Raw genomic sequence first — 14,283 nt, forward strand, 5'->3', positions numbered from 1 at the left:
AATGAGCTAAACAAAACACTCTCAAGCTCAGGAGGAACACTAGTCTACAAACATGGAGCATGGCACACTCTGTGGTCTGTGTGGGGTGACATCTGCAGATGAATAGAACAGCACCCCCAGCACCACCCGATGCTGCCGCTGCCGACTCCACCGGGTCCTCGGTCCTGGGCCATCCAACCACGGGCCGAGCACGTGCTCAGTGTGCCAGTGAAGCTGGGGCACCAGAATCTCTAAATTTTTATTAGTATTTATAAAAAGCATCAAAGTGCTGAGTGTGAGGAAAATTAAAACTTCATTGGAGGCTTACATTTATTTTACGGTCTAGTATTGTTTTTATTTGGAATTACATGAATGGGGGCAGGGTGGTGCCATAATCATTTCCATGTTTAGGGCTTCTCAAGGTTACATACTGGTTCCAGGTCTACTACTCACTTGAAAAAGAAAATCACCAAAAAATTCAACAATTTATTTCCAAAAGATTATTTCTTTGCAAGCAAGCTATCTTCAGGAAGTACTAAATTCTTTCACCATACAGATTTATCGGAACACCTTATACAGCGCTACAAATCTAAGAAGAAAATTAAATCTCATTTAGCTGGGGAGTAGCCTCTGTTTTGGGTCAAGGGTTGGTCTATTGAGGTATAGATGAATAACCTGCAGATAAGCTTTGGATCCTAGAATTTGAGAAAACACAAACACACAGAAAGGGCCAGGTCTATCAAGGGTCCTTGGTGAGCTCTGTGACCCCTGCCGCTTGTCATTTCTAAACATTCCCAACTTCTCTACTCTTTCGCCCTTGCTGAGATGTATGTGTGTGCATACAAACAAAAACTATATATTTCGACCCTGAGTTTCCAAACTTTGGACCCCCTCCAGACACCATTCTGAATATGACACTCTGCTACAGGGTACTAAAAATGGTTCTCTCCTCAAAATAAAACCTTCAAAGATCCCTTAGTAGCTATTTGGGGACTGGAATTCAATTTCAATTCTCCACCCTTTGGCCAGCTGTAGATTCAAAATGCTTACATAAAACATCCAGAGTATGTACTTCATGGCAAATTTGATTTTTCTTCTGCAATAGAAATTTGTGCTATAGTTACCACAAACTGTATTTTTACTTAGAAAATACACAAAGAATAATGCACCTCAACAAGAGACAACAGATCTTTTAAAATTTTATTTTATAGGTAGCTTCGATGAAACTTCAGATAGACCCACATACTATACAGAGTTTGTGAAATCTACACTTTCAAATCATCATACTCTCTATTTTAGGCTATTATATTTAAAAGCATGACTTCTCAAATCCTCTTATTACAAGTAGTTCTTGCACATAAATGTTATATCACAATAGCAAAAAAATGTAAACTTGTTTTGCAAACTACATAAATATTATAATATCTGCCTTGAAGTTATCCTCATTTTAAATCAGAATACACTCTAAATATTTTACATAGAAAACTCTGGTCAGCACAGCCTATGGTGTATTAAACATTATTTTTTTTTTCTACTGACTTGCCTTTCATGTTGCCTACTCAGGTCTTGGAAGGAGAAAAATTCAAAATGGAACCCAGATCAAAATTCAGTTCACATCAGGTATCAGAAGTATGCCATTAACCTTGGGCAAAATATGAGATGTGAAATTATTCTACATGCTAAATCCACCAATCTACAAGCCACCAGTTGGTATGGAGGTAACTGAAGATAAGGACTGGAGTCAAGCTCATATTTCATTACATAGGTAAGGGATTCAGCCTACTTATCAATTCAGCTTTTACTCTGATATATAAAAGCAACTGTTTTTTAATGAACACCTTTTTCTCTTTTCTTATACATCACACAGATCATTGCTACAGCTCTAGTCCTAGACTGGAAAGTCTAGGTGGCCTGAAAATTGACTTCACCATCACTGTCCTTTCAGTCTTTAAATGCAAAGTTAAGTTGTTTAAATACACACATGCGCTCCCTGACATTCTCTCTCCTTTTTTTTTTTTTTTTTTTTTTTTTTTGAGACAGAGTCTTGCTCTGTCACCCAGGCTAGAGTGCAGTGGTGCGATCTTGGCTCACTCTGCAACCTCCACCTCCTGGGTTCAAGCAATTCTTGTGCCTCAGCCTCCCAGGTAGCTGGGATTACAGGCATGTGCCACCATGCCTGGCTAATTTTTTGTATTTTTAGTAAAGATGGGGTTGGTTTCACCATGTTTCCTGGGTTAGTCTTAAACTCCTGGCCTCAAGTGATCCTCCTGCCTTAGCCTCCCAAAGTGCTGGGATTATAGGTGTGAGCCATGGCGCCCAGCCTGTCTCCTTGATTCTTAACATGTTCTTTGGTCCTCCTATTCTTCTGTCCCTTTCCTGGTTTTTCTTTACCTGCTCCTTAAATGTTGGTATTCTCTTGGCTTCTTTTTCTCTCACTAGGAAGATTATCAACTGGATGTTCCACAGGCACTTCAAATTTCACATTCTCTTCTTTTTTTTTTTTTTTTTGAGACGGAGTTTCGCTCTTGTTACCCAGGCTGGAGTGCAATGGCGCGATCTCGGCTCACCGCAACCTCCGCCTCCTGGGCTCAGGCAATTCTCCTGCCTCAGCCTCCTAAGTAGCTGGGATTACAGGCACACACCACCATGCCCAGCTAATTTTTTGCACCTTTAGTAGAGACGGGGTTTCACCATGTTGACCAGGATGGTCTCGATCTCTCGACCTCGTGATCCACCCGCCTCGGCCTCCCAAAGTGCTGGGATTACAGGCTTGAGCCACCGCGCCTGGCCCACATTCTCTTCTTGTTTTCTGCATTAAACCCTTTACTAGCTCACCACTGTTTTTCATCATCATGCGGGAAAATGAGAACTGATGTGGGCTGGTGGGAGGCAGTCTGGGGCGGTAACCCCATATCTGAAATATTCCAGGGATCCAGATTCGTTCCAACAGTCAGACTAAGCATTCCCTAATCATGTCCCCAGGTATCTTTGAATAAAATCAATAAAAATAAGTAAAAACGGAAAAAATGTATATACACACACACACATGCAGATACACATGCATGCACAGAGGACCATATCAAGGCCTTTTTCAGGTCAAAAAGAGTTTTCACGTTGACCTTTTTTGTTATTTTAAAGTATTTTTCCTCGGAATGTTCCTTCAGTTAAAAATCAGGTTTAATCTGGAGCTCTTACTGATTTTTCTTCGATTCCTACTAAACTACTGGCCATGGTTTCTTTGAGGAAAAAAATACCACTGCTGAAGCATTTCTAAACATTCTTAATGCATGCAGAAAGAACTACATAAACTTTCCAAGCAGCTATATAAGATGGCTCAAGTAACATTATTATTTATTTATTTTGGTCTAAACTCTTTCATAACATCCTTTTAAAATACAAGGAGAATGGTTACAAAATGGCCCCAGAATCCAGAAGGCCCAGTTGGGCTGGCAGCAGCTCCAAGCAGTTCACAGGACAAGCAGGGACTGGCCGTGACTCTCCCATTTCTGTGCTTTCTCTAAATGCATCACGTCCTCTCTTTACTGCCCATGCTTTCAAACCATGAAAAGCAAATTTTAAAGGAAATCTAGCATTGATTAATAGAGACCTCAAATAACACTGTACATGGGTTTTGTTAGAGACAGGTAACCATTCTTAACAGCTCTTTTCCCACAGGAGGCCTGGGTGGGTGGAGAGGCCTCCAGAATTTAGGAACTGCTTTTATTGCAGGCTGCACCTTGGTTAATACTATCCTCTGTGTACTGGCTGCCTGTGTCACTCCTGCTGAGGACCGTGGAGGGAATGCGAGAGGGACGCCTCTCTGAGTTCTCCTGAGAGAAGCAGCAGATCATCTTCTTCATGGTGCTGTACATGTCCTCATCTTTGTAGGAGTAGATGATGGGGTTCATAATGGAGTTGAGCAGTGCCAGCAGCAGAAACCATCTTTTCACATGCTGCACACCACACTGCCTGCAGTTCAGGCCATCGAGGAGCAGAACCACCAGGCCCGGGGTCCAGCATACCACGAATGCCCCTGCAAGAAGAGAAGAGGAAGCAACACATGCTCAGACCTTAGGCTGCTTATTCAGGTTTTCTTCTCTCCCAGCCTTCAGTCAGTGACGTCAAGGGACCCTCATGATTTGTTTTGACGACTGCAAAGCAAACTTCCACCTACCATCTGAGCATTGAACACCTGGGCTTGGTACAGGCAAATAGCTGGGAGCCTCCTTGACTATCAGCCACATTTCATTTCAATTTCTTTTCTGCTTATCCACGTCTTGTGATTATGAGAGGCTCACATTTGCATTCTGCTTAGGAGGCACTGCACATGCATGATCTCTGTTAGTTCTCCGAACCACACTGGGAGGCTGCTGTACTCATTATCTATATTGGACAGACAAGAAAACCAAGGCCCAATTCTAGGGGGAGATGAGGGGAGAACTCTGACTCCCGGGCTCCCACATTTCACCCTACATTCTGCTGTTCTTGAAATCAGATCTTCTAAATGTGCTCTTGAAAAAAAGACACAATGAGTCTATGGCATTCTTCTAGTGGTTTAACTAAGTTACCGCTCATAAATTTCATTCTTCATAAATTCATGTGGATGCTTAGTAAGCACTATATTCTTTTTGACATATTCATGGGCCATCTGCATAATCATCTGCTCTACATTTAGATTTTTTGGTCAGAAATAAATCTTTCGTGATGAGATAGCTAGAAATCTACTTTTCAGACTCTGCAATTGAACATGAACAGTAATCTCTTCTGAGTCTCTAGCCCAGGCGTCCCCAAACTTTTTACACAGGGGGCCAGTTCACTGTCCCTCAGACTGTTGGAAGGCCACCACATACTATGCTCCTCTCACTGACCACCAATGAAAGAGGTGCCCCTTCCTGAAGTGCAGCGGGAGGCCGGATAAATGGCCTCAGGGGGCCGCATGCGGCCGGCAGGCCGTAGTTTGGGGATGCCTGCTCTAGCCACAGGATCATACTTACCTCTAAATTTCGTGATATTTTTCTCCTATACGACATGAGTCCACTATTGCCCTACTATTACCATAACCTCGGATAGCAATAACGACTAACCTATACAGCACTATGAGTGAGGACTCATAGGTGCAAATGCTTTCCTTCATTAACTCACAGGACCATACAATGACATTAGCATTATTATTATCCCCAGGAAACTGAGGCACAAGAGAAGTTAAGTAACTTGCCTGTGCTCAAATAACTCTTAAGAGACATGATTTTGAACAGAGGCCATCTTTCTCCAAGGGCTGTGCTCTGGGTCACATAGTGACCCACCTCTGTAGTATGATGTGGTTGCTTTCACTGAATGTCCTTGTCATTTCTAAATGCACTTACTTGTTCATTCATAAATAATCACCTGAAGCTTACAATGTGCCAGGAGCTGTACTAGACAGTGGATGAGGTGAAGGCCACACACTCAGGGAGCTAAAATACTAACAGAGGAGATGATAAACAAGCAAGTCTATAAATCATATCACCAACTACTCTACTGGTTAGAATTAGTTCTCCACAGTATTTCCCTTGTTGCTTTCTCTTACTTCTAAGAGATATAATTCTAAGCAGGGCAAGTCAAGGATTACAGAGAGGCAGTGTAAAGAAGGGAAGAGCCATGAGCTTTGGGGTCAGACATGTATGAACAGCCCAACCAATGAGTAACCCAAATTTTGGGGATTACTTCACTTTTCTCAACCTCCATTCCCTCCTTTATACAATAAAGTTAATAAACCCAACTATGTGAGGAGTGGTTGTGAGGATCAGAGGAAAGTGGTCCCCAACAGCGTGGTGGGTTCACTGAGCAGCAGTTATCACGAGGTGCTGTTTCCACAAAAAATAGATGTTTACTAGCTAGCAGGAGGGTTGAATTCTTTATTTCATAATTACAGTTCAGCAGTGGTTCCCTTTTTTCTCTGTTCTGTATTGCTTTTGGTCTGACTGATACATGTGAATAAAGAACTGGACTTGGAGATAAGAGATCAGAGATTTGGATCCTAATTCTTCACTTTCTGAACAACTCTGGGAGACCCATGTCATAGCCCTGGGCTCAGCTTCCTCAGCTGTAAACTGAGGACTGACTTTAGGTTTGGTCTGGGTTTTTCTAGTGGTGGGTCAGAACTCAGTGGGTGTGCAATCAATGTGACAGGTTCAGACAGGTTTTTTTGTTTTATTCAGACTGGTTTGAAACAAACAAAAGAACTAGATCGGCAGCCACGTTTGGAACTACCAGCCTGAGAATTCATCTTGGTAAGTTTTTAGCCATACCACCTGATAACTGTGTCTAAGAAATAAACAAGTCAAATTTGTCTGAGTTTTATGGCGAGTTAAAAGCTACAGTTTCACAGAATTCAGCAGTTTCCTACTTGGAAAAGAGTTCAGAAGCCGCTGAGCCCTATCTTTCATTCATAGGAAAAAGACCTTCCCTTTGTACATCTCAGGACAATCCAGGCAAAGGAAATGCCCAGGTCAAGGGAGGCTCTTCAACTGCTGAACAAGGGATTCTTCTCTTAAATACCTTCACGTAGGCTGGGCATGATGGCTCACACCTGTAATTCCAGCACTTTGGGAAGCTGAGGTGGGTGGATCACCCGAGGTCAGGTGTTCGAGACCAGCCTGGCCAATATGGTGCAACCCCATCTCTAATAAAATGCAAAAATTAGCCAGGCATAGTGGCAGGCACCTTTAGTCCCAGCTACCTGGGAGGCTGAGGCAGGAGGACCATTTGAACCCAGGAGGCGGAGGTTGCAGTGAGCCAAGATTGTGCTACTGCACTCCAGCCTGGGGAATAGAGTAAGACCTCATCTTTAAATATATATATATATATATACCTTCATTTGCTTAAAAAGGCTTGCATCCAAACTCTGTCTGTTGTACTCTTCCATTTGTTTCGTGTGACTTTCTGGAATAGCCCAGGAAAAGTCTATGCTTCCTCTGTGTAATGCCTTTCAGGTTTTTGAAGATGGTTAACACTTTGTGTCTTTCTTCAGACTTTTCTCCAGGAGACACATACTAATTTTGTCTACCGATTCCCAGATGGATACCTCTGGACTCATTCATATTTGTTAATGCCAAGACTTTTTTTTTTTTTTAAGTAATTGGGGCTTTGCACAAACTCTTCTTTGAAACCTGCTGGTTCTCAGCAGTCATAGTCTGAGCATTGAGGCTAAATACATTCCTTTTGGTTTTTCTGGAATTTATGCAGATTGGTAGGGTACTGACTGATATATATTTTCCAGAATCTATCACACACACACACCCTCCCCTCACTTTTAAGAATTAGTCAAGTTACCCATTTGTATATTCCTGACATCTCCACATTCTCTATGAAGTCTCCAAGATTACAGAGCCCAGGGTGTGGGGCTGTGTGAGGAGGTCTTATATTTAACTGCTGACATACAGTAAAACCCCCCAAAGAATGAACTATTAGATAAACTCTGTATCTCTTCTGAGGTGTGTTTGGAGAGAGATCTTGGCCTCCAAGTGGAAGAGGCTTGGATCAGGTGTTTCCCAGGGTAACGGCTGGAGAGCATCTGCTCAAGGCAACATCTCTGAAGCACCTGTTCTATAGTTTAGCTGCCTAGTATGTTTGGGCTGTTCTGTCAAAGATTTGCCTTTTGTTGTTCATGGAAATAGCATAAAGATCAGGTCAGCAGGTTTTTATTTCTCTTCTGACACCACGGCCAGCCAATCAATCAGCCAATATTTTTGTTGGATTCCTTCCCTCCTTCCTCCCTCCATCTCTCCCTCCCTTTCTTCCTTTCCTGGCCAGAAGAAAAAAATCTTTCCTTTAACAAACCAAAGAATGACGTAATTGTGATATACGCAACTTCACAGTCAGACATGACATACTACGGAGGGGCCCTTGAAGTGTAGAGGTACCTTCCCACTCCTCCTTCACTCTCTTTAGTAGTAAGAAGTTTTGTGGCCCACAGCTCAGCAGCCTAGCTTAAGAACAGGAACACGGCTCTGGTGACAGGCTGTCTGGGTTCAAATCCTGGCTCTGCCACCGATCAGTTGTGTGTCTTTGACCACATCACCTAACTTCTCCGTGCTGTAGTTACCTCAGGTTTAAAATGAGGGCAGTATTGGTACCATTTCCAAGGGTTTTTATAAAAATTCAATTGAATGAATTATTTTATGTAATTCAATGGAAAGAGAAAATATGTAGGAATTACCATATTATGACAAATGGCATCTATTTGAAGAATTATTTGGAGTGTTGGGTCACGTGATTAATTCAAAACAGAGTTTTGTGCTGGGGAGAAAACTTTCATGATAAAAAATCACCTCATTAAAAAATGAAAATAAATCACATTTACAAATTCACATCCAATACTGTGAGAGTGAGGTTTTAGAAAAACGTTGGCCATTTACTTTTATCCTTTTATTGAGTGTGGTGTGCATGTCCACACATGCGGGGGCTATACTATATTATTCAAACAAAACTACATAAAATATATGTGAACTCTAAAAAGTAATGATTAAAAGAATAAAGAGTATACCTGTTTACTTACCACCCAACTTAAAAGAACCCTATCGTATCTTTAGAGCCTCCTGGGTGCCTACCCCAGCGGCCCTCTCTCCTGTTGAGATAAACATATCATACATTTTGTGCTAATCATCTTCTTGCTTTTTCTCATGATTTTCCAATACACGGATGTAATGTTAGACATCGTGTTTAGATTGATCTGTTTTTTAAAGGTACCATGATTTACATTGATTTTGGTTATCAATATATTGGAATTCGTTTCTAGCATCTTCTTTTGTTCTTTGCTTCATTTTTTTCTATGCTTTGCTTGTTCTCCTCCTCTCTTTTTTTGTATTGAGATCTTTTGTTCATTTCCTTTGGTTTCATTCTCCCCCTTCCATTGGTTTGGAAGTTAGAGACGCCACTAAATTTCGACTTATATATTTAACAAAGCATAAAGTTGTCCCGTGTTTGTCCTTCCTTCCCATCAACACAAGGACCTCGGAACACTCCCACCTGGATTTCTTTGGAATTATGCAATTTCATATAGAAAGGACTCTTAACATCAAAGTCGGTAGCTATAGCTTTTAATGTCTGGCTTGTTTAGTTTTTCTCTCTTGACAACACCAGTAACCCTCTCTTGGGAATAGCGGAGAGAATAAAAGTGTAACTGGTATGGGAAATACAGATCACTGGAGCTGGATAAGGCCTTAAAGATTACCAGTGTTTTTCAAACTTTTGACCAAGCCAAATGAAAAAGAAAGGAACTTTCAAAATAAGCGTATTCCCTGGTCCCACATCAGACCAAATTGTCAGAATCTCTGGGGTGGGACATAGAAATCTGCAGGACTAAAAAGTTCCCTGGGTGATCATGTTGTAACCTATTTCTTCATGCTGACCCAAAATGGTTTAATCAAGCTGACTCCATAAGCAAAACTGTAGATGCCATATAGACTTAGCAAAAAGCCATGGAAAAGAGAGAGGGAGCAGAGTTCTTTCAAATGAGAAAGTAACATCTCTAAAGATCAGTATCTTCAATTTGCATTTGGAAAAATGTTTGAGTACAATTGCAAAAATAAATATACAAAGAGTGGTAGTGAAACTAGTCTATAGGCAAGGCATCCACAGTCCTCCTCTGCTGCTCTTTGGCTCCTGTGCCAGGAATGCCTTCTCACCTCCTAATCTGAGGTCTGCTTTTCTTTCCAAACTTAGTGCATACTCCACTTTCTCCACTGGAGCTCTCCCATCTCTCCAACCACAGTGTCCATTTCCTCCTGTCAACTCCTGTAGTACTTTCTACCCATAGCATTCACATGGCACTAGGCATATTACCTGCTTAATTCCTCTCTAGCACTTCCTGAGAGCTCTGGGTCAGGCAGTGTGCTCAGGGCTTTACATACACTTCCCCTGTAAAACTCACAGCCCTACAAAGTTGCTCCTTTTATTATTATCCTAGACTAAACATATTATAAATTTGAAGTTTATGCAAACTCTTGAGCATTGAGCTACACTAGAGGTAGTTTTTAATATATATGTCTTGTGTCTCAGGTGTGTTCTAAGCTCCCTAAACATGTAGGCTGTGACTCATGTGTGTTTGTCTTCTTAGAAGTAAGTATCGAGCCCCACTCTCAGTAGCACAGGAGATGAGCCAAGTGAATGCAATTGAAATTTATTAATACCTTCAGGGATTGACATGGACAGAACCTGGACCTGATGACTCTAACTCCTGTCAAAGAGGGTCTCAGTCGAAGTGACACTCAGTTGAGCTGGTACTAAGGGCAAGGATGACTGCACAGGTGAGAAACAGTGTGACGCATCTGGGTAATTCCAAGTGGTTTAGGATGGTTTTAACCCAGGAAGATGATTGAGGAAGTAAGATAAAGTCTGGGAGGTAAACACAGGGCTAGATTCAGAAGGGCCCTATGTGCAATAATCAAGAGTTTGGATTTATTGCAGATCAGACACTAACAAGCCTTTTTCAGCCAGGAGTTCATGCAGAAAATAAAGTCTGAATGACCTTAGGCACCCATTGTATGTATGAACTAACTACACTTCCAAGCATCTAGAATAGTGTGAGTTATAGACCATCTTTGAAAAGATTAAGAATGTATTTCTATGTTCCATGGTTCATAAAGGAACCCCATTGAGAAAGGCTAGATCAAAGTTTTTTCAGACATAGCAGCAATTCAGTGGGTTGTGAAATCAATTTAGTGAGTTGCAACCAGCAATTTTTTAAAAAAATGAAATGGAAACAGAAAACACCAAAGTGCATCAAATATAGTAAGGCCATGTTTCATGAAACTTGTTTCAATTACACAGAAAAACAAGTGTGTGAACTGGGCTGCGATACAAAATGTACATTATTTCTTACTGTGGGTCCTGATTTTTAAAAAGTTTGAAATCCACTTCTATCGATCAGTGGTTTTCAAACCACTTTTTTTTAAAGCAGAGGAATACTTTTCCCAAAGGATATACCTTGTTAAACTTCAAAATCAGAGCTGCTCTGACTAAAGAAAGAGATGGAGGAAGGGGTGTTGACGAAAGCCCTATGTAACAGAATGGGCTCGCATCTTCATACTCCAAACACCCACTCCCCATACATGTCCACACACTGAGACCCCCCGAGGGACCCTTGGCAACTCTACTGACCACTATTTTAAAAAATACTGTTATAGAATGGTAGTTCTTTGAAGATTTTTGAATCAAGGATGTGAACAAATCTTAGATTTTAGAGCAAATTTTTAACTGAGTGCTCAGGATGGACTAGAGGTATTTGTGGAACTAGAAGTCAGCTCCAACCTGCATCAGAATCATCCAGGCTGCCTGCTTAAAATTCACATTTCTTAAAACGTAGTCCTGCCAAATGAGAAATTGATGGCCTACAAAGGGAGACTCATCTGAAGACTAGCTAAAATCCAGGTAAAACTATCAGGATTCGAAAAAGCAGTGGCTGTAGAGATGCTCAGAGGAGTTGTAAGCAGGAAGGAACCATAAGACCTGAATATTTGGATCTAGGAATTGAGGGGAAGAAAGACTCCATGGTGAGTAAGTAGCATGTGGCTATGATAACTAAGCAGGGAGACAGGAGGGACAGGTTTAGGAGGAGAAGACAGTGTTCAGTTTCAGGTGTCAGGCACATAGAGCGTCTGTGGCTCCTCCAGTTGGAGAGGTATAGAAGGCAGCCAGGAGTGTGGGTCAGAACTCTGAAAACTCCACATTGAAATGCTGACTTGGGTGGAGGCAAATGTCCTTCTATTAACAAATATTATCTAAGCAATTACCTACCTCATGCCAGTGAATGCCTTCATGATGACGAGTTGTGTAACAAACCTATTCCCTTCTGTGGCCAAGTGACAGGTCAGTTATATTGATAAGAAGCAATTTTTTTTTTTTTTATTTTAACGATGTTCTACATTCTTTCAGTACCCGCTTAAGAGACTCACTAAGAGTTCAATTAGACTACAAATAAGCTTTCCTCTAGTAATTAAACTAGTTTGAGAGCTGTACTCAAATATCAATAACATGAGTTCAATGTTATGAATAGTATGCTAGAATATTCAATTACAGCACTGAGATGCTCTCTTAATGACTGCAATTTAAGGTAATCAGAAACATCAAATTAAGGAATGTCTAACACTTTGGAAGGTACAATTACAAATGAAAATATTGGTGACAAGTGAAATAAAAGGTCTTGCAAAGTCCCTAGTCAACATTATTTTTCAGATACTCAATGATGAATCCCCCAGCTGAATTTGGAAGTTTATAAAACATCTCAAATGGTATCTTTGTTAATAACTCATCTCCATACTATTAGGAAATAAAAAGGGAGAACACCCTCCCATCTGGAGAAGCACCCTTCACTGGAATGTATTTAAGATGGTTCAGCACTCCTGGGGTTTTGGTGACAAATAAGGTCTCAGTTGCACAAAGCCTATTCAACACTCAAACTTTTCTGTTCCTTCTATTTAGACTTGCAGCCATATTTCCATCTGTTTAAAAATTCACCCATGCAATTAATCAAAGAATGTTGACATAAGTGGCACACAAAACATCCACAATGATAAAAACAATCACTCACGCAGAATACTCTCACTTTGGCACATAGACTACAAATTTCATCAAAAGGAAGGATATATTTTAAATCTGTTCACTCTCTTATTCTTTGTTTCTAGTCCAGGAAAAAGCAGCAGGGCACAAGCAATAATGCTAACCTAGTAAGCCGCAGGGCCATCTGATTTACTAAAATAGAAAATTATAACTCTACATAAAAATCAGGTTTGTGGACCTCATCCTAGGGAAGCATTCTTCTTATTTGAAAAGGAATTTTTAAAGTAGAATTTCAAAGCAAGTATCTACTTTTGGTTAGAATCATTATAATGTGTAAGTCACACATTAACAGAATACTCAAGTGAAAATGTTCTTACGACATTAAAGAATTTGTTTAACAATTTAAAAATAACACTTTCAGATGTGGTGTACAGTCAAATTCATATTCATTTACCCAGAGCATTTCAGAAGTCCAATAATTCAGAAAATAGATTGTCACATATGTGAAAGGAATGAAAATATATACCTTTAGTAAATCTGACTTATATTTTTACTGCAGAAAACAGGACACTAAGATGCTTCAAATAGATGAGCAATTAAACATTCCACGTATGATTCATTTAACACTATTGTTACTACTGTTGGATATTTTGACCCTAACAACTGGTTTTAGATACTTGTTTTAAATTTGTGGCCAGCTTTCCAGCTTTGGAAAACTGAAAATCTTGATACCAAGGGCAATAAAAGATAAAATTTAAAGCAGAGGCATACCAGCTAGAACCACTGCCTTGACTAATTCTAGTGTTTAACTACATTCAACAGCTGGAAGTCATAAACCATGTAAGAAAATACCATCTCTACCTCCAGATTCCACTTTAAATGTTGTATGTACTAAACAGCAATGCCTCAATACTTCACTAACTATTATATCAAGGGCTCTGTAGCAGCTAAGAAAAGGTGTGAGGTCAGCTGTGTGTGCTGACAGAGTAGCAGCTATTTGCCTGGTATAATCTTAAAGAAAGACAGATCCCAACTAACCTTCCCAAAGATTGGACGTTCTTCCTGCTGAAGTCACTCCTTTGGATTCAGAAGGCCTCTGTTGCAACTCACCTAGAAATGCTAACATATTAGGCTGTAGGCATGTAATATTTAATCACATAAACTGTCATTAGCACAGAACAGGGCCCTGGGGGAATGTATAAGAGACATCTCTGATGAGGTTAAAAAAAAATTGAAAGGACTACAGCATTGAACATTGCACAGGAAAGTTGACCTAACTAGGACACAAGATTCTGGACATAACAGATGGCACAAAATATCATTATGAGCTCAGCAGAAAGGAATATGAATGAAGTAGCAGGCACTGGGGGAGTGGGTTGAAACGATGCTGCCTTACGCTGAGATGGGCCTGGAAGAACTACAACATAGTACAGTTCAGGAATGACATGGTCCTGACACGGGCTACCACTTCCCATCCTACACTCAGGGTTAATAAACCATGACACTATTTGTTTCTGGGCCCAGATATGACCTAGAATCCCTTGCAGCACAATGCTCCAAGCAGTCTCTGGCAACCAAATATAATCAGCCTTGAAATGAAACCTCCTTATCCCCATTGCAGTAAAACAAGCATAAGCTTGAAATCAAGCAGATCCTGAGTTGAAATACTAGTTAAGACTAAGGGCAAATCAGATCACCTTCCTGGGCCTCCATTTCTTAGCTATGGAATGAGCATAATGATATGACCCAACAGGATTTCTGGGAAAA

At 40.6% G+C, this 14,283-nt stretch overlaps 1 protein-coding gene across 1 annotated transcript in view; it reads right to left on the reverse strand.

Moving 5' to 3' along the window:
• Window positions 1-1,165: 1,165 nt before the first annotated feature.
• The window catches only part of LPAR3 (lysophosphatidic acid receptor 3), a 78,760-nt gene continuing 65,642 nt past the window's right edge, over window positions 1,166-14,283 (reverse strand). Inside the window, exon 3 of the mRNA XM_003921361.4 lies at window positions 1,166-4,012. Within this exon, the coding sequence (XP_003921410.2) occupies window positions 3,687-4,012 (326 nt within the window). The 3' untranslated portion in view covers window positions 1,166-3,686. The remainder of the gene's footprint in view (window positions 4,013-14,283) is intronic.

The sequence above is a fragment of the Saimiri boliviensis genome, chromosome 11 (assembly GCF_048565385.1).
Source record: "Saimiri boliviensis isolate mSaiBol1 chromosome 11, mSaiBol1.pri, whole genome shotgun sequence".
Classification (NCBI taxonomy): domain Eukaryota; kingdom Metazoa; phylum Chordata; class Mammalia; order Primates; family Cebidae; genus Saimiri; species Saimiri boliviensis.